The sequence below is a fragment of the Fusarium redolens genome (assembly GCF_020744475.1).
Source record: "Fusarium redolens strain MPI-CAGE-AT-0023 chromosome Unknown BKA55scaffold_39, whole genome shotgun sequence".
Taxonomy (NCBI): domain Eukaryota; kingdom Fungi; phylum Ascomycota; class Sordariomycetes; order Hypocreales; family Nectriaceae; genus Fusarium; species Fusarium redolens.
The window spans coordinates 18,955-38,940 of NW_025763702.1; the positions used below are offsets into that span (position 1 = coordinate 18,955).

General features: G+C 46.5%; 4 protein-coding genes across 4 annotated transcripts; 3 read left to right on the plus strand and 1 right to left on the minus strand.

Annotated features, from left to right (window-relative positions):
• The first annotated feature begins 2,349 nt into the window (after positions 1-2,349).
• On the plus strand, positions 2,350-4,161 carry BKA55DRAFT_267570 (uncharacterized protein). Its single transcript, XM_046185454.1, has 2 exons — positions 2,350-3,729; positions 3,786-4,161. Exons 1-2 carry the CDS (start codon positions 2,580-2,582, stop codon positions 3,998-4,000), a joined length of 1,365 nt encoding a protein of 454 aa, XP_046040912.1. The 5' UTR covers positions 2,350-2,579; the 3' UTR covers positions 4,001-4,161.
• A 4,486-nt stretch (positions 4,162-8,647) lies between these two features.
• BKA55DRAFT_587229 (uncharacterized protein) lies at positions 8,648-9,022 on the plus strand. The gene has a single exon (XM_046194633.1). The coding sequence runs from the start codon at positions 8,713-8,715 to the stop codon at positions 8,899-8,901; it is 189 nt and encodes a 62-aa protein (XP_046040913.1). The 5' UTR covers positions 8,648-8,712; the 3' UTR covers positions 8,902-9,022.
• A 419-nt stretch (positions 9,023-9,441) lies between these two features.
• BKA55DRAFT_744705 (ABC-2 type transporter-domain-containing protein) lies at positions 9,442-14,272 on the minus strand. Its single transcript, XM_046201605.1, has 4 exons — positions 13,408-14,272; positions 11,284-13,354; positions 10,329-11,236; positions 9,442-10,274 (listed from the first exon to the last, which is right to left on the minus strand). Exons 1-4 carry the CDS (start codon positions 14,200-14,202, stop codon positions 9,537-9,539), a joined length of 4,512 nt encoding a protein of 1,503 aa, XP_046040914.1. The 5' UTR covers positions 14,203-14,272; the 3' UTR covers positions 9,442-9,536.
• Positions 14,273-16,200: 1,928 nt separating this feature from the next.
• BKA55DRAFT_587236 (trehalose synthase) lies at positions 16,201-19,354 on the plus strand. The gene is made up of 7 exons (XM_046194634.1): positions 16,201-16,670; positions 16,744-17,141; positions 17,201-17,476; positions 17,554-17,618; positions 17,654-18,098; positions 18,150-18,259; positions 18,328-19,354. The coding sequence occupies exons 1-7, from the start codon at positions 16,518-16,520 to the stop codon at positions 19,041-19,043; spliced, it is 2,163 nt and encodes a 720-aa protein (XP_046040915.1). The 5' UTR covers positions 16,201-16,517; the 3' UTR covers positions 19,044-19,354.
• Positions 19,355-19,986: the final 632 nt, after the last annotated feature.

A 19,986-nucleotide genomic window follows, 5' to 3' on the forward strand; every position in this document is an offset into this window, starting at 1 on the left:
TAACATATTATTTAACCTAGCTCTTAATTCCTTTTATTTATAGCTTAATTGCTATATTAATATATTTATAATATTTATAGCTTATAACCATTTAATTTAGCTTATTACTTATTATTTAGCTTATTAATATTTTCAATTAAAAAAAAATATAAAAGTTAATTTAATAATTAAAATTTTTATATATTAAAAAGCTAACTTAACTAATAATACTATTAAATTAAAAAGTAAAATAGCCTATATATATTTATCCTTTTTTAATTATAAAATAATATATCTAATAATTATGTTTTATGTATTTTTTAATAATTACTAGCTATAAAAAGAGATTAATATTTTTAAAGACTTATAATAAGTCTTTAATATTTATAAGTAGTTAAATAAATTATATAAAGTATTTTTAAAAGCTGTTATACCTAAGAAAACTTATAAGTACTTATATAAGTATAAAACATAGGTAAGGGAAGTAAAGTAATAAGCTATATATATTATTTGCAACCTTAATATAATAAGACTATAAAGACTTAGCTTGTTATAGTCTTAGATTATGTCAAACCGCCGGGTGCCAATTAGCAGGGCATTTTGGTTAAAGGAGCTGCTCTTCCCAAAATGGAAGAGTCACATGATATTTTACCCCTCTTTTAGAGATTAGCTAGGCTGCATCAGAAAGGCCCCAGACAGACAGTTCAATCAATCAATCAACGGTTCAACAGATTACAAGAGAATAAGGACAGGAGGTCAGCGTATGGGTTGGATGAATGCGGGGTAATTTCGCGGGGTCCTCGGGAGGAATTATGTGAAGTTTACTTTGTGTAAGTTTGGTTGGCGAAAGTCAACGTACAGGTGGCCAGTTCGAACTCTAACCAGAGCACTAACCTTTGACAAGTTTAGGATGCTTTGTGCGGCAATCAGAGCCTCCTAAGGTCCGAGGTTTTATTTAGGAGGAGCGCTGAAGTATTGAACCGCCGTTTATTCAGCGCATAGTTATTTCCAAACGGTCAAACGGGAAAATGAGAGTGTTGAAAGGCGGCATGGCACCACTCGCCTTTCCAACAGAGCCATGGCCCCCAGTTTTCCGTATGGATAGTTACGGTCGAGGACATCGGAGTCCCTCCTCGTCCAGAGCAAAAACTTGAGCCCGCAAACTTTGAGAGCATTCCGCTTAGTCATCGCGATAAGCTGCCTCTTCCGTTGCTCTAGGCCCGATGAGTTCCTCTGAGAGGATGCCGCAGACTCTGCGCCCGTTAGGTAAAGCCTTCGGCCTTCAGTCGTTATGACTCAGTTAACAAATAAAGATTGCTGACTATGTCACCCTGTACACGCGGCTTCTAAACGCCTGTTTACTTCTGTCCATCGTTTCGTTCTCCGATCTTAGTACGCAACCTGGCCGGAACTGCCGGGCTTTTCGCATTGGGTGCCGGAGTTTGCCACCTGCTCCCGCTATGGAGTGGTGGATCCGACCACCAGAACATATGGTTGAGTAAGTGTCGCTACCACTGATTAGTAAGAGAGACTGGTGGATTAGCTAGCTACATCAGTGTCGCTGAGGTACATCGTTTACTGAGTACTATCGCGGCTTTACGACCTTCTCTCTCTGCTACGTGTACCGCAACCCTGCAATTAGTTGAAAAGACCCGCTTTGACCTTGGAGACAGACAAGCAATTGATTCATACGCCTGTCTGCCTGATATCTGATCACAAACTTGTCACTGTCTCTGACTTCGAGGAATCATCGGACAGCAATATCTTCCGAACCATGAACTGTGATTTTGATCTCGATTTTCCTAGCACTATCGATGCTGCAGAGAGATCGATGGGGGGCGCGATCGGCGTCAACTGGCCTACGCCAGTGTCGAGGGCCAGTTCCCATCCCTCCACAGGCGGCCAGTCTACGTCGAATTGGCCTTTGAGGACTCGCGTGTGCGATCTATGCATCTCGTATGTTTCCTCGAACCTCAATCTACTGTCACAGGTTGCTGACGATGCCAAGAAAAAAAGTCAAGTGTTGTACCGTGTTTGACCCACGAGTTTCTGAATTCCTCTAAAGGTGTGTAGGCGACATGAAGCGGCCCACGTGTTCTCGTTGTCTGGCGAGTGGGCGGATCTGTGTGTACTCCACACTGAGGAAGAGACCGGGCCCAGTAAGAGGATTTCGCAAACGCGCCGGTAAGATGTTATTCACGAGAACTCAGGCACCTTCTTCTTGACTTCTAGCTAACATTATCTACTCTCTGTGTTATAGCAGCGCCATCCTCTCCGTTACCCGTACCAGATAATCCTGGAGAAGTCTTTTCACGGACTCTGCAAACTGATCAGGTGTACCTCCCAGAGCTTGATAGTGCGCATCTCGGCGCCATCTCTTGCCCCCAGGATGTTCTTACGGAATCAACGTGCGACTTTTGGCAGACGGTAGCTTCTTGGCTGACACCGGCACAATATCAGCCACATGCCGACGATTCTTCCTTGACCTTTGAGCAAGATCGCGAACTGTAATACCCCTTCCCCTTTGATCGAGACCTTTTGTTAACAGGGACGGACGGTCCGCCAGACTGAATAATTTCTTTCATCATATCCATCCATCTATGCCTCTTTTCCGCAAAGACAAGTTTTTTCGGCAATTCGAATCAGGAGCTGTCAACAAAGACCTCCTTCTCGTCATCTTTGCGCTGACTGTCAAGGTACTTGGCCAACGCCAGCTCTGCGGTGGCTTACGCCTCGAGGAGCGCTTACGGCATCTCCGGGAAAGGAATGCTCTAGACTCGGGAACATCAACAGTGCGGTGGTCTCTTGATGATTTTAGGCAGGCTTGCTTGCTCGCCTATTATGAGTTTCATGAGCACCCGGGGGAGAAGGCGTGGTTGAGAATTGGCCACCTCACACGCAAAGCTTACTACTGCGGCCTTCACCAGCTTGACAACCGCGACCGCTGTGATGAACATGATGATGATGATGACAAAGATGAGTGGAGATACGTCTGGTGGTGCATCTTCTGTCTCGATTCCTATTCAAACATCACAGCATCGAGTCCTTTCGTCGTTCATGTCGAAAGCATCAGGACGTCTCTCATTACCAATTCAGGTCGAGAGAGGGGTCGCAAGCCCCCAATATTCCTCCCTAACCAACCAGAGTTGTTGTGGCAGACGGTCGGGGCGATCGCATCTCATGGCCATAATGTAAACTTCAACCTCCACATCGTAACGACCACGATTCTGAGGGAAGCCACCACCCTCTACCGCCTATTGTGGCAAAACCCCTGCGACCGCCTGCGGGACCGTCTAGCAATGCTCGACAATCATCTCGCAGAGATACGGTTGGCGTTACCACCCCGATATCTCAATATTGCACGCGATGCCTTGCACGAAGAGTCTCACCGTGCATACCATACTCGATTGATTTGTGTTCTTCACTTGCATATCTCTCGTCTTATTATCTGCCTACCTCTGCACTCAGAAAAATCCGAAGAAAAACAAAAGATTATGTGGCATAAGACTTTGGAGCACTGCCAGGACATAGTTGCGGTCGTCAGGCAGTGGGACAACCAGCATTCGCCAAGCGTCGACCCAGCCGTTTGCTTCATTATTTACACAGCGCTGATAGTCCTTCACCTCCACTATACAAGTATGAGCAGTCCAGCGCCGGACTTCTTAGTTAAAGTAAAAGCGCAAGAAAATATTCTTCGACTCTTCTTAGAGCAGTTCGCAACCTTCTGGTATCTGCCAAGACTTCTCATCAGTAAGTAGACTAATAACCCCGGAATGGTAGCAACATATCTGATCAAACAAATGTAGTAACCTTCGACAAGTTTGCTCTCATTTCACACAATACTTTCGGACTGAAAGACGCGATGGCCGTACTAAAATACTTTCAAGCCCCGTTACATGGTGATTGGCTGAACTTTATCGACCCCGAGCACGGGTTTTTGAGCCTCTTCGATGTAGAAGAGATAGGGCAACCTTTCCTGGAACAGAATTGGGATTTCAATAATTGGCAAGCAACCTTATAAGGCTCCTAATCAATCGTGTTGGGTGGCGCTGCTATGTGCACGATGCCGAATGTTGTTTCAAGGCGTGCGTTAGAGAACTGAAGCTTGCTTCATCAACATATAATAAACTATAAAACATCAAGTTACTTTAAGAACCGAATACATATGGCACAATGTTTTACACGATTGATATTCTAGGCATCTGACCGCCATCTACTCAGCTTGTATCAGAGGTATTGAGAGGTAGAGCATTACTCTGGCCAATTTGTGATGAACAAGACTCCAGGCAACATGCATCATCCCGTGCTGAGTTCTACCGCGGTTTAGAAGTCGTTTTTGGCCAAAGAATAACGCGCATCGAATAGTTAAATGCATCAAATGATCCACCGTATCCTGAGGCGACTTAAGTCTCCCAATGCTTAAGTCGCTATATGCAGTTACTGTAATTAGAAGCTGACATTCCCGTTGCTCCCTGCCATTACTATTATCATTCAATTGCCAGTAGCTAATCATGCCTTTCTACAGAGAACCCTGGCCTTAATTTATTAAAAATAAATGTAGTATATAGATATGTTAATTATAGGTAATAGGTTAACTTTTAAAAGTTATTTCTAACTTTATAGCTTAACTATAAATAAGCTTGAGGCTTTCTGTTATAATACTTAAATTAATTAGACTTTAACATATAGTATACTGCCTTCTAGTTATCTATTTAATAGTATTACCTAGATACGGGCTTTCTATGCCAGATGGAGACTATCTAAAGGATTAAATATATAACAGTTTCAATTTGAACAGCAGCAGCTAAACACACCTGCCAAAAACGACAAACTCTAACTGTATAAAACTAACGTTCAGACCTTGATAAATGGAAAACCAAAATACCATTCGTTTCATAATTCACTGGATACCTCTTGTCTAGCCTATAGCCAGTTATACGGCAGTGTAAAAGCAAGTCTGCTCATTGACAAAGGATCGCGTCGTGGCATTGTTCTATCCCTCTCTCTAAGTATTTGTAGGAGACGTTTGCTGGAATAAGGCAACGATTACAACCATTGCAAACTTATTCACGATCATGGACGCCTCAAATAGCGTCAGGCTGCAGACTGCAGCTTATGATATAGGGATATGGAACATAAGTATAAGAGACCAACCTTCATTCGTCACTTAAATAGGTAAGCAGCTCAATTCAACTATCTATTCTAACCAATCCTGTTATTGCGACCGCTAATTTACCCTTTTGAAAACTATTATATTTATAGCTAAGGGTAAGTATTATTTACAAATTAAATCCCTCTTTTATTTAAATAACTAAAGAAAAACTCAATCTTTAATTAACTTAAATATTAAATTAATAGCTAGAAAGGTAAGTAATAAAGTAGCTTACTTTAGTAATAGGCACTTAAAATAAGAGGCTAAGGATAAAACCTTAAAGTTAAAATAAGGCACCTATAAAAAAGGGCTTTAGGGATAATATTAGCATTATAGCATTAAGAATAAAAATATTTATTAATTTACCTAATCTACTTAATTTATAATAGGTTCTAGTAGACTTACTATACTAAGATATGCTATAGATTATAATCTACCTACTCCCCTCAAACTGCCAGTGGATTAAATAGAGTAGCTCCCGAGACATATATCTATCAGAGCTTTTTAAGCAGCGACTGAAGCAATCATGATGAGGGGTTCACTTTCATTAAGGCTACTTACTCATGGACAAGGGTTGTCGTGTTATAAACCTAAAACATAGCGCTGTACCGGGGTAACAATCGACGGAAATTATGAGACTGGGCGAGATAGTGGCTGAGCTAGAGCGACCATTGTAATAAAAAATCAAAAGTTTAGCTAATGAGTTAGTTGACTGCACAATTTGTTTCAATTCTCATCACACCCACCTACGCACGCCACCATCTCGTTTTCAACGAGGAAACCATGCTGGTCAGCGCTCGTCCCAATTGCACACCGGTAAACAATTACATTCACGCCGTCAGCTGCAGGCAGCCCTCTCTCTTGCCTTTGGTGCTCTCTCATTCCAATGTAACCTGTCTGCTGATCCTATTAACGGCCGCAATTTAGACCCCTTGGTTACTTTACCCATATAAATCCAAAGGCGCTAAAAATCAGAGAGGGCGACTAAGTAGGAAAATTAGTTATACAAACTGGTAGGGGTATTAGTAGTTAAAATAGCCTATTTGGGTATGTATTTATAGGCACCGTTAGGGCGATATAAACCAGGAAATTTCAATTAATTTGAAGTTAATTCTAAATATCACGCAGGTATTAAAGTTTGAATGTTGTTTTTAATATAGTTGAAAGAAGCGCGAACAGTATTACCTGTTGACTCATGCCGCGGGGCGGGGCGAGCCAACTAAGCAAGCTTAGTTGGGCCCAAAACGGTGGGACGGCACAAAAGGGTGGGACAACCCCTCACAGCCGGTTGTCGCGAATTTCATCGATTTTGTATGTGATTTCCACTCAAATCTGGATGCCAATTAGTGAAAAAAGTACTAATTTTGTCTAAGTGCATTATGCCATCAGATCCTAACCTCCAAGCTGCTTAGGCAGTTGTTCTTTCACGCTAACGACTCCAAAAGGGCTTATCTCGTGATGCTTCTAACGGGCCAAAGAAGGCTCTCTCTCTCCGCGATGCTGAACGACGATATCCCGGCTCTAAGAAGTCGTCTATTGCTCGGATTATCAAGCGGCTTGAAGATGCGAATACCCTTGATTATGAGCTCGTTATTCAGCCAAATATCGGCCGGCCGCGACTTCTTTCGGATGATGAAGATGAGGCTATCGTGTGCTTCATTATTTGGATGCAGAAGTCCGGTCTTCCGGCTTCCAAAGGCGAGATTGTGGATGCAGTTAACACCATAAGAAGCCGCCGTGATCCTGACACCGAGCCGGTCGGGAAGATGTGGTACAAGCGCTTCCGTGATGATCATCCTGAGCTTGATACCTCGATATTGAAGGCGAAGGAAGCAGCGCGCTATGAGTATGAGGAAGCCGGCGTGGAGGAGACGAAGCAGTGGTTCAAGCGGCTCAATGAGGTTATCACGAGATACAGAATCGGCGCCTCGGAAATTTGGAATGCTGATCAAGCAGGTATTAGAGTCGGAATACTGCGAGAGCGGATACAATGCCTCGTTGTACGTACTAAGAAGAAGACCGCAACAGAGGTATATTCCCCTAATGATCGAGAGACTTGTACCGTGATCGGTACGGGCAACGCCGCTGGAGAAACCACTCCGCCGTGGCTTATCTTCAAAGCCTTTCCAACGCTCGAGTGGGCGAATATAGAAGGAGATCTCGAGATGCGGTTTGCACAGTCAGATACGGCATTCTCGAATAGCGATATAACGCTCGAGTGGGCGAGAGACTTCAACCGGAAGTCTTGGGAGAAATCTGCAGCGGTTCAACATCGTCAGCTGGATTTTGAAGCGTGGTTTGGGTGTAACGAGCACCTAAAAAGCTCTTCTAATGCTGCCGCTTCATATGACAGGCCTCCCGGCACGGAAGGAAAGGCTGAAGAGGATCTCGTGTGGCGGTTGCTCGTTATTGACGGCTTCTCCGGTCACGGCTCTTTCGCCTTTCGAGAATACTGTATAAAATTTAATATTCTCGTTGCTTACCTTCTTCCTCATTCAACTCACATACTTCAACCGATGGATCTTGGTGTTTTTCAGTGGTTAAAGAATGTACACCAAAAAAGGCTGCGAGATGCTTTGCGGAAGGGAAATTTGAGCTTCAACCGCCGTGACTTTGCCGGCTCCTTCAAGGTATGTGTAATCAGCTTCAACCTTCTCTCAAATACCCCGCTTTTCACATACTAATCCTCGTTATCTCAGGAGATCTTTGATGAAGGCTTCACGCCGGCCCACATCATCACAGGCTTCGAAAAGTCAGGAATTTTCCCGCCCACTGAGGTGCCTGCAGTTAGCTATCTTTTAAAGAAGAAGCTGAAGACTCGTAAGGCTATTGATCCGGCGTTATCTTCGCTTTTACCGCAGGAAAATCGCTTTCCTCTGGCCTCTGATACAGCAAGAGATGTCGGCAACCGCTATCACGATATTCTGAGCTCCCCAACGCTCAGGGGACTAGAATCGGTCCGGAAGATCGTCAATGAAGCTATTGTGCTTGAGAATATCGTGAGGAATCATGTTGAAGATCGCCGAGCGCGTATCGAGAAGAGATATCACCAAAGAAAGCGCGGCAAGCGAGCACGACCGGTAGGAGATTATATTCACAATATGAGCTTGGAGGAGCTTCGAGAACAACATACTGAGTTTGTAAAAGCAGGAGATAAGGCGCAGCAGCGCTTACAACTTCGGAATCTTCGATCTTTTGCGATACGGCAGATGCGAGAGATAAAAGATGAGTGGCGGAAGAAGAAGGAGGTTATCGTCAACGGCATTGAGAAGAGGTTACAGTTTAAACAGTGGCTTGAACATACCGGGAAGGATGTTGAATATGCCTCATATGACTCCTCACGAGCTGAGATGACTTCTCAATTAAATGAAAAGGAGGATTTCTTTATAATCGATACCCAGCTTGCCCCGGAAGCCCGTGAGGCTATTCGCAAAGCACGCTTTGCAGATAAGCCCCTCTCGTCAGCAAATTTATCACGCCTTCTCTGCAGTGATGATACCGTCGATTTTACGCTCACACAACCGCCGGCCGATGAGGATGAGGATGAAGATATCGATCTATCTGATGAAGAAGATCTCGAGATGCCCTCATCGCCGCCCTGCCTACCCGACCGCGAGTCCCCCCTTTCAACGATACCCTCAACACCATGCCCGCCTCAACGCCACGCCCGATATGATGATGCCTTCATAAATCGCATAATAGAGGAAGCCGAAGCCTTGGAGGCCACTCAGGCACTTTACGATGAACAAGAACCCCCCTCAATTAGGTGAGAAATGCATGAGAAGTCGTTCTCAATCAAGAAGCCGTTTGGGCGCCGCGGCAGTCATTTCGCCCGGTCATATACAGTCAATAGCAAATATATCATCACAAGAAGCTTCATTTCATAATGCCAACAATTTTCACTTTTTTTGACCTGATGAGAGTGTTGAAGAACTGAAAATGCCCTAAAGAGCACCAAAAACCGGGCCCTTCAGTTGTCCCACCCTTTTGTGCCGTCCCACCGTTTTGGGCCCAACTAAGCTTGCTTAGTTGGCTCGCCCCGCCCCGCGGCATGAGTCAACAGGTACCATATATTATGAGACCGTGTGACTAAGGTGGTCTAATCTGCTGAAGTTTAGGATCAGGAGAATTTAATAATTTATATTAATACTTCTTATAATACCCTCTAGCAAGCTGGCATACCTCAACCCGGTCCTTCATCAAATGTATCACATTTTTAATAAATTCCTATTCAATTTCAAGCTAAACTTCCTGCGCAGCTTTAATTAAACCTGTTTCGATAAATGCTTGCGACTACACAGTAACTAACCATCATATTCGCTACGTCCAGTTGCTTCCTCCTCACTGCAAATATATGCTGCCTTTGTAGATTGTTACAACCTAGTACTTATCCGCACCCCTCACCTTAACGTTTTCCCAACTTCCTCACCCGGAATACGTAGTACAAGACAACCGCCATGATGGTGTTGAACCCTATATAAGCCCAGAAGATCCCGTAGTTGCGCCATCGCTCACTCCAGTAGACCTGGAAGGCTGCAAGGTATTGGTCGGCGGTGCTTACTGAGCAATACCGGCATTGCTCCGTGGCATTAGGGTTCTGCAGCGTTCCAGGAGCTTCTTTGAGAAATGGTTCAAGATATTCACCGCAGGTTAAACCGCTAGGTGGGTTAAATTCCGACGTCTCTTTCTCCGAACAGGTAATCTGTCGACCATGAAGCGCCGTCGATACAATGCCACCGATCCAGTACGTGAATGGCGAAACGCGGTACATAAAAATCCAGAATCCCGGAAGAGCAGACGGAGTCTGGAGTACACCACTAAAGATAGTGCTCATCAGAGAAAGGAGGATAACGATACTGGCTGCTGTCTGCGCATCCGGCATAGCGGCAATGGTCATATGCGCAAAGGTACTGGCATAGATAAAGAGCTGGATGGTAAAGAGAAGGATTAATCCTTGCTGAGCAGAGCTTTGGATGCCCATAACAGGGTAGTAAAAGCAGGCGTAAATAAAAACTCCAGTAATAATCTGAAAGGGAATTTCCACGATAACATTAGCCGTAATGAATGCCTTCCACGAGTACGCCTTGCTCGGACGCTCTCGAACCTCGTATAGCGCTCGTTGCGTAATAAAAAGCGGTTGAATCTATCAATCATATTAGGACATCTCTTGAGCACCACCAGTTTTATTAATACTTGCCTGCTGTACGAGAGTTGAGAAGATTGTTGTTAGTAGGAACACAGCGAAGATGACCTCCTGCACTCCGGCCATTGTGTCGTTCGCTTTAAAAAATGAAAATCCAATAAACAAACCAGCAGCGATACCTAGAATGAATTTGGCAAAGATGTAACTAGGCATCCTCCAATACTGCTGGAAAACTCGATAGGTAACTTCCTGAACTTGATACCTAAACGGCATTGCGAACTCGGCCCGGGAGTTAGAGTCGTCTTCTCCCGCTACCTTTTCAGCCTGTTTCTCGCCATGAATTCTATCAATCTCGGTTTCGACGGCCGCACGCTCTTCACTCTCATCCCAGACGGTATGCCAATCTTTGCCCTCACTATTGGATCCGCTGTTGCCAATTTCCAGAAGATACTCGGCCGGGTTTTCTTCCTTGCCGCACTTTCGGGCTCCCTTTGACTCAAAATAATCTAGCATGGTTTGCGAGTTATATCCGATATTTCCAAAGTATACAGTCTTGCCACCCTTAGCCAGGAAGAGCAGATGATCAAATTCTTGAAAGAGAATCGCACTTGGCTGGTGGACAGTACACAGTATAGCCTGTCCAGCGTCAGCCAGCTTTCGTAAGAACGAGCAGATAGCCCAAGAACTCTGTGAATCAAGACCACTGGTCGGTTCATCGAGAAACAGAAGCAGCTTTGGCTTAGCGGCCAGTTCAACTCCAATAGTCAGGAGTTTTCGTTGCTCGACATTGAGACCCTCGCCTGGAACACCGACGACGGCGTCTGCATACTCCTTCATATTGAGCATTTTGATGACCTCTTCGACGAACTCGTACTTTTCCTTCTTGTTAACGGACTTCGGTTGCCTTAGCATTGCACTAAACTGTAGACTCTCGCGGACAGTAGCAGTTTCGAGGTGCAGGTCTAAATATGTGTCAGAAGATGTCATAATCCCAGGTCATCTTACATGCCTTGCTGTTGCACGTAGCCCGTCTTGCGCTGAAAGCTGGCATCAAAAGGCTTGCCATTCACAAGCATGTCGCCAGTAATGACGCCCATGCTCACACGTTGCGCTAGTACATCCAGCAATGTTGTCTTTCCAGCACCACTGACGCCCATCAGCGCAGTTAACGTGCCTGGCTTGACCCAACCAGAGACGCGATCCAGAAGCCTTCTTTGCTCTTTCTTGATCTCGATATCATATATAACATTGCGCCAGGTAAAGATATCCTTCTGAGGTTCGATTGCCTTGACGTCTCCACCATTGGCGCTCCCCTCGTTGGTTGAATCCACTGGCGTCTCTTCATCTTTCGAAGATTGCTTTTGACCTGCGCGCAAATGAGCCGGCACACCACCTCTTCGGAAGACAAGAGCCTCAGCAGTGCTGCTTGTTGAGGAATTGAGTTCGATGGCGACAAAGTAGATAGCCATTAAACCGATAAGAAAAGCCCAAAGAATACCAAAGTTCCTCCACACGTTAGAGTAGTAGTACTCGTATTGTTCGGCAATGAAGGCATCTCCGCTCACATAATCCTGTCCAGCGACAGCGCCAGTAGCAGCGCAAATCCACGAATTTCCGACAAGAGGCGTATAAGGTGGGATGATACTAGAGCAGACAAATTGACGACCGTGGAATTCATTGGCAACAAGAATTTCGAAGGCATAATAGATTGGATTGATCCACCGGATCCAGGAGAACCAAACCTTCATCTCTGGAGGGGGAATGGTGAATCCGACATAGACAACAAGGGCGAGGACCATGACTCCCGATAAGGTCATAGCCTGGGAGACCGTCTTCGTGATGGCTGCCATCGTGCGGAAGACAGCGCTCATAATAAACATAGATATGTAAGTAATCAGGAAGTAGAGGAAGAAATTGCCTGGCTTTCGTTGCAATCCAGCCATAAAGTAGAGCACAATGTTAAAGACAGACGCAGTAGCAAATTTAATCGGTATATCGGCCACGATGCCAGCGGCAGCCTCACAAGCAGGATGGTAAAAAGCAAATGAAGCATGTTTCTCTACGATCGGTCGCTGAGCATAAAGACCGCTGATTTCTGAAATGGCCGTTAACGCATTAAGAAGAACAGCCATAAATAAAACAGAGCCTTTGGCATAGAATCCAGCAGTTGCATCGGGCGTTCCATAGAAGATGGATCCAATGATAAGAGCCATGACGAGCAGCACGAAACATTGTGTTGCAGTTGCTGAGAGGTCATTCCAAATGCGTTGATAGGCCCGCTTCGTGCAGAGCTTGACCTGCATCAGGATGCTGAGAGTGTACGGGGATTTGGGTCGAGCGTGTTTGGACTGCTGCATGTTTTTGACCTCGCGAAGTTGGGCGACACTCTCTCCCTGACGTTCAACCATGTACTCAACCTCGTACGCCTCGATATCCTGCTTCAGCACGCAGTACTCAGGCGACTTACGCCAATATTGCTCAAACTCATCTGGAGTTCGCGGGACCTGGTTTTCCATCCCAGATCGTGCCTTTCTCTCGATTGGGTTGGTGACCGATGTAAGAAAGTCGCCAGTGGTTTGCCGTGGGGGACAATACCAACCCTGCCTCTCGAAAAAGTCTTTGGCATGCTCTGCTGGGCCAAAGTAGATCTGCCGGCCCTCATAGAGCACGATGGCCTTATCGAAAAGATCATATATAGCTTGACTGGCTTGGTAGATTGCCACAGCATTAGCACGCCGGCCTATGTCGGCAGCCATTCTCAATGCAGAGACGAACTTAAGGGCAGTAGCTGAGTCGAGACCACGAGTGCTATTATCCCAAGCAGAGAAAGGCGAACCGGAAAGGACCATCTCCGCGAGAGATACTCGCTTTCTCTCTCCACCGGAGACACCACGGATGAAGTCATTGCCCACTTTGGTGTTGTAGGTATGGCTGAGACCAAACGCGGCCATGACAACCTTGGCGACATATTGTACAAAGTCCTCGCGGTTCATGTTGTTAATTCGTTGAGATGGCGTCCGAACAGAGGCGGCAAACTCCAAGGTCTGGCCAACCGTGAGGTGAGGGAAGTGTCGGTCAACCTGTACGTCCAAGTTAGCATCACCTCACAATGTTGACTGCCGACTTCTCTTACCTCTTGATTGTAGATGGCTTCGCCCTTAAACTCCTTCTTCATAAGTTTCTGAGGGATTCCATCGTAATGAATTATGGATTTTTCATCCACACTCAAACCATAGAGCTCTCCGCAAAGCGACTTGAGAAGAGTGCTGCATCCGGATCCCGGTCTACCCAGCACAATCAGAAGCTCACCACTTTTAAGCAGTCCATCAAAGTTTCTGAGAATCTGCTTGTGTTCCTTCTTTCCGAAGCTGAAAAACTCGCCGGGTCGTAGAGGAGCTAGCAGAATCGATGCAACCGTCTCTTGGACCTGGACTGCAGCTCCCGTGCCTGTGATATTGAGGTCCTTGAACGCCACACCAGTCTGCTTCGCCGTGATGTTCTGCTCGCGAAGTGTCTTCACAAAATTCTGGAGCCACTTCTCCAAACTGAATTCATCGCTTTGCGGGTCCAAGGCCGGGGAGTCTTCGTCATGAGTAATGAGAGTGTGGACGCGAGACGGGTCCTCACCGGCAGTGGAGACGAAATGGCGACCGGAAAGCGCCGTCGCAATTCGAAAAATCTCGTTTTTGTCGCTGTCCTCAATCACAGACCTGGTTTCTGCCCGGTGAAATCCTGGACGTGCCTTTGAGATGGAAATCTTAGAATCGGGGCTTCGGGAATTGCTTCCTCCCTCCTTGGAATTAGAGGGCCCTTCAGAATTATGAGATGATGCATCGTCGGAGTAGTTCAGCATCTCTTCAGAGTGCCTAACATTGACTTGTGAAGTCGCTAGCCTGATATCATCGCCGTCCACCTGAGATGAAGTCATCTTGAAGAGATTTCAAGGCAATTGAGTATCTGAAATGTTATTATATCAAGAAGCATCCATGCAAAAATCCATAAGGATGTTTAATTGTGAGAATTAGATAGCCATCGAATTGGGGGGACATAGGATAAATATCAGTAGCAATAGGCTCTTCTCAACTCGGATGTAATAAGGCTAGTGAAAAGTTTCTTGTATGTAAACAACACCTTGCATACTTGGCTTTCGGCGAGCTTCCACTATGAACATCTGTGCATCTGCACCTCCTCTAGCAACTGTACTGAAATCATACATGGGGCGTCAAATTAAGAAGCCCAATGCGTGGAACAATTGTTACCGCGCACTCATGTTAGCCATTCGCAAAGAGCCTCTTCGGGCGCCTCGGTACTAGGCATGCCTGGCAGTGTCTCTAATTCGCTGCGAAGCGATGATATGACAAGCTTGTCATGTACAGGTTGAATAGCTAGGCAGCGAAGTTGACATCTGTCTTCATGTAGTGAAAGGTGCCCGACAGGGGTATCTCTGATGCTTGTACGGGTAAGTGGCGTGTGGATTCTGTGACCGCTGTCTCGTGGCCCGTGATAAAGGTATTCAAAGTTAAAGGGGGACTGTCAAAATATGATCTGAGGCCATGGTGTGAGCCCACGCAATGCAGCCGGCCAGCACCAAAAATAGCCTATACTGGCGATGGGCCAAAGGTGTCGCTTTCGTGTTCACGATAAGTGTCTGAGTGGAAGATCTCCCGGGCGTTTCCTGCGAATAGGGATCCTTGGTAATGGGAACGAGAGACAAAAAGGATTGATAAGCGGGAACACGGCGCCGAGTACGAATGCCGCAGGCAATGAACGAAAAGGCAACGACACGCCAGACACAGTACAAGTACTAGCCCCAGTACTATCCCCAATAGTCATAATACTAGCGCGCAGAGGCGGTCCGCTAGTAGTCTGCCCATAAGGAATATGATGATAAAGGGAAGGAGGGGCATACAGACTCGAGCAGACAAAATGTCATAATTCATAATACAAATAATAAGTGGTTAAACAAGAAGCTCAAGAAAAGAGTTTCGAAGAGCGAGCAAAGAAAGATGGAACACACAGTGCGATGCCTGCGACAACCATGGTGTAGATGATCCGTCCACCGGCGCTCGCCCCAGTAATAATGGCGAGGTAAGTAAGGCGGCTGAGGAGGCCGAAGACAATTATTGCACGGGTAAGTTCCCTAAGGACGAGAACAGGTATGATATAATGCACAAAACCGCTAAATGCCATTTTAGAGGGAGCGGGTACAGTCAGTTGGAAGTAGAGGTCATAGATTACTCCGAGGTATTCGAGGTCGTTGTCCGGCATATAAAAGTTCGGAAGAGATTCTAAGCCCGCCCCGTAAAGCCAACATATCCAAAAGACACTTTGCCTCTCTTTATTTAATTTATGTTTCCCTATCCACAAAACATGCACCAATCAGTCAACGAGTCAAATATTATTCTTGCCATTCAAGGTCTTTATAATAACAAGAAGTTACATTTCCGTCCGGCTGCTTGGAGCTGTCCTATGGGCTGCTTGAAGCCTCCGCTATGAGGTCCGGAGGTTTATTCAAGTGAGGTGTCAGCGGCAATAAGAGAAGGCCCTTCAGGAAGGCAAACTGTGTACGACTGCAAAATCATGTTAGGTTGCAGTGTGTAGCAACCAAAAAATGCTGGAGTTTATGACCATACAAGTTAGGATGGGAAAATATGCGGTTCATTTGGCGCCTTTCACTCAACCTGAACCCCTCGTCGTTGACCCTCGTGGGGTGGCTACAAATACCAACGCTAGGAGAGGAGATAAAAATACAGGTGGGAAAATTAGGCTACGTGGTTTTAGCAAAGGGGGATGTGTAATGGTGATGACATCCTACTGCTATATCACCCCACTATCGTGCCACCAGCCTGTCATGCCACTCCTCCGTCAGCGTGGCGTTCATATGTTCACTGCCGAGCACAGAGGGGGTTCCATTACGCCTCCATCCCCGCTGACAAGCTTTTTGACTGTTGAAGACGTTTGTTCGTCAACAAAACTTCAACTTCTGGGAGACCTCCGCTCCGATCATATGCTACTGCAGAGGCGTCAGTTCACTATTTTAGACTTAGATCAGAGTTATCATCGATTCTGCCACGAAAGAGTTTGAAACCAATCATATGGTGGAATCAGAAAGCCAATAATACAAGGAGAAATTGCCAGGATATTTTACTATATATCTTGACAAAGCCCAAGCCTCTGAGTATACTACCTGGAAACCACCTATGTTATGCACTTAAGATTTATAGCCCGCTATATTATTTAAGCATGGACCCCAGTGACCAGAGCGCGGATGACCAGTCAGCACTCACAGCTCCTCCTATCGCTTGCGAAACCTTCCAGCGACGGCCGTCTGCACACCAGATACGCCAGCTGAAAAGCGACCTCGGAGAGTACACCTGGGATGGGACACCATACCATGTATGACACTGGCCCATTGGCACTGGTGAAAACAAAAATTAAGCACGAGCATCTCACTGACTTACTCTGACAGGCCATATACGCCGGCATTGCTCTTAGTTACCACTTCACCAATAGGAGAGTCACAATCGCCGTCGCTGTTCGTGACAGCTCATACATGCTAGACTACGCGCAGCATGATATATCCTCCGGCAACCTGCATCCAGATTGGTCAGCGATTACGGATCATATCATCGTGACAGCGAGAGGATATCAGCATGACCATGCTGAGAAGTTCATCGGCTTGGCCATGTCGACTGACTTGGCTGAACGGTGTCCTGACTTGTGTGCTCGTCTTTGGCTTGAGCTGGACATCATACCCATCGTACTTCGGAAGGTGGAGGAGAAGGTTAGTTGGGGTTCCTACGATGAACAATTGCCGTTCAAATCGCTGGACGAACAGGCTGAGTCAATGGCAAGAAAGTGTATAAGGCAAGTAGTAGCATCCCTCGTCTTAAACATAGTAATTGCTCTCTTCTCACTGGTTGTAGGTTCTTTGGCCCCAGCCAAGCCCCAGCCCTAGAGATTGGCAGCCGGGGCGTTGTTGAAGTCGACGCTGCGTTCCACGTCAAGTTGACGAGACTCTTGGATTACCAGAAGACGGTGGGGTCGGCAACTTGGTCCGCGGTCAACAAGTTTGCCAACGACCTCAAAAAACGGCGCGTGAAGATAGCCTTCTTCAGCGCCACCCCGCAGGGTGGCGGTGTTGCCCTGATGCGCCATGCCCTTGTTCGGCTTGCAAAAGTACTCGGAGTGGATTTGGAATGGTAAGTTCGCTCCCAGGTCCGCTCGTTTGCGGCGAGCTTATATTATGCCGTACACTGTTGTTCTCATTGCTATGTAGGTATGTCCCGAAACCTAGGCCTGGCGTTTTCCGCATCACCAAGAACAACCACAATATACTTCAAGGTGTAGCCCCCCGGGCGTGTGTTTCACTTCGGAAGAAAGGGATGCTGTTCGCGATTGGGTCCACGAGAATGCAGACCGCTTCTGGTTCAAGAGAGCCGGACCTCCAGCTCCCGAGTGGTTGGAAAAGCACGCCTCGCTACTTCCTCAGTTGCCAATACTTCCCTGGTTCCAGAGAAATGGCCCCCTGGTTCATCCTATCGATGGTGGTGCCCACATAATCATCATAGATGACCCTCAGTTGCCATTCTTGATCCCTATGATCAAAAAGCGCACGCCAGACAGACCGGTCATTTACCGAAGTCATATCCAGATTAGAAGCGATCTCGTCGCCACGCCGGGCACTCCACAGGCGGAGGCTTGGGAACTTTTGTGGGAGTCCATCAAGCAAGCGGATCTCTTCATCAGCCACCCTGTGCGTGCGTTTGTGCCAAAGAACGTTCCCTTGTCGACGGTTGGATACATGCCTGCGTCAACTGACTGGTGAGATGCACCTCTGGGCACTCTTGTGATTGTTAGCTCACCCATTATTAGGTTAGACGGATTGACCAAACCTATGAATGACTGGGAAATCTCCTACTATGGGCGAATCTTCAATTCCCAATGCCGAGAGCAGTACATGCCCACAATTCAGTTCCCAGAAGGTAAGGACCTCTGAGATTGTTCCCTTGATGCCTTTTATGAGTGGCTCTGACCTTTCACTCAACCCCAGAGGAATATATCGCCCAAATTGCGCGGTTCGACCCTTCCAAAGGAATACTTGACGTGCTCGTCTCATACGAAAAGTTCCACAACCTCCTCTGCATTTCCCTTCCCGACTGGAGACCGCCCAAACTGCTCATCTGCGGACATGGGTCAGTTGATGATCCAGACGGCACCATTGTCTATGACACCGCCCTAGAGTATGTCAACCATCATCTCAATCATCTCAAGCACCTCATCTGCATCGTGCGTATTGGTCCGAGCGATCAGATGCTTAACGCACTATTGTCCAAGGCGAAAATTGTCCTGCAGCTCTCAACCCGTGAGGGTTTTGAGATCAAGGTGTCGGAGGCTCTGCATAAGGGCAAACCCGTGATTGCGACGCTGGCCGGTGGAATCCCACTGCAGATCCAGCACGGCAAGAACGGGTTCCTCGTAGACGTGAGCGATACAGATGCTGTAGCTGGCCATCTGTTCCAACTCTGGACTGACCAAAAGCTCTACGATCGTATGAGTGAGTTCGCGTCCACGAACGTCAGCGATGAAGTAGGCACAGTAGGGAACTTGCTCTCGTGGCTGTATCTGGCTTCTGAATTGTCCAAAGGAAGAAGCATTCAGCCAAATGAGCGCTGGATCAACGACATGGCGCGAGAAGAGGCGAATGAGCCGTATGAGCCGATGGAGAGCAGGCTGAAACGGGCGTTACACACGGTCGAGGCGAAGTGAGGACCTCTATTCTTATATTTTGTCAAAGGTAGTAAACTTATTCTCCTATTCTCACTTGAATCATCCGCTAGGGAGTAAAGAGCTTGTTGCGGAGAGATGGGATTCTAGCGGATGCATATCCATTACAGCGAACTTAGCCAGTGGGTTGGTAACGATGCCTCCTTATATGTATGTCGCATACCACCACGCGGTTTGTGCGACTGGATATGAAACGCGGTCTGTACTTGGAGCCGTGATTCCCGTTTCACATCCGGCTTTTTGTATCAAGGACTTCAGTCCTAACATCATAGCTTAGATATCCGTGCCCGAACACATGGCTGTTCAATTTCTTTTGTTCCTAAGATAATTCTCACTTACTGACTGGTGCCATTCATAATTGATCTCCGTTGAGCTGATTGTTTGGCACCCTGCCGGCGGCCTCCGTACCATACTAATCGGGAGTAAATCTAGCTATTTAGTAATTAAGACTAGGTTACCAGCGAGGCGTGGACGATATACGAATTCTCATTTGGGGGTGACTCATTTCACCAGGATCTAGAACGGTGTGTGTACTTGTGGGCGCCTCGAAGATTTTGCTTGACTTCCAGCTGGCTGTAAAATTTCTTGAGGATGAATGGGGAAAACATGGGAGAAAGGTCGAGGAAGACGAGATCGAGTCCCCACTTCCTAGTAAACTTTTCTTTAAAGCAATACTGCAGGAGTCGAAGGTGTTGTTGAAGGGTCTAAGTTACATTTGCCTGAGAAGCAGAGCTCCTTACATATTATCCACGTCCCAGCCACCAGCAGATCGGACAATCTTAGTCATAGGGTCTTAGCAATTCCGGTTTACGAAATAGGACGCCCAGCGAGAAGGCATGTGGCTAGTTGGACAAGCATGATTGGAAATATCTCGTCCTTTCCCGAAGGAAATGCCGTATAAGATAGCCCAAAATCGGCACCTAAC

Coding starts and splice junctions, on each gene's coding strand:
- BKA55DRAFT_587229 (XM_046194633.1), top strand. CDS start 8,713: ATGCCCTCATCGCCGCCCTGCCTACCCGACCGCGAGTCCCCCCTTTCA.
- BKA55DRAFT_267570 (XM_046185454.1), top strand. CDS start 2,580: ATGCCTCTTTTCCGCAAAGACAAGTTTTTTCGGCAATTCGAATCAGGA. Junction 3,730..3,785: donor TCTGCCAAGACTTCTCATCA/GTAAGTAGACTA, acceptor AAACAAATGTAG/TAACCTTCGACAAGTTTGCT.
- BKA55DRAFT_744705 (XM_046201605.1), bottom strand. CDS start 14,202: ATGACTTCATCTCAGGTGGACGGCGATGATATCAGGCTAGCGACTTCA. Junction 13,355..13,407: donor AAGCCATCTACAATCAAGAG/GTAAGAGAAGTC, acceptor TTGGACGTACAG/GTTGACCGACACTTCCCTCA. Junction 11,237..11,283: donor GGGCTACGTGCAACAGCAAG/GCATGTAAGATG, acceptor ACACATATTTAG/ACCTGCACCTCGAAACTGCT.
- BKA55DRAFT_587236 (XM_046194634.1), top strand. CDS start 16,518: ATGGACCCCAGTGACCAGAGCGCGGATGACCAGTCAGCACTCACAGCT. Junction 16,671..16,743: donor GGGATGGGACACCATACCAT/GTATGACACTGG, acceptor TTACTCTGACAG/GCCATATACGCCGGCATTGC. Junction 17,142..17,200: donor ATGGCAAGAAAGTGTATAAG/GCAAGTAGTAGC, acceptor CACTGGTTGTAG/GTTCTTTGGCCCCAGCCAAG.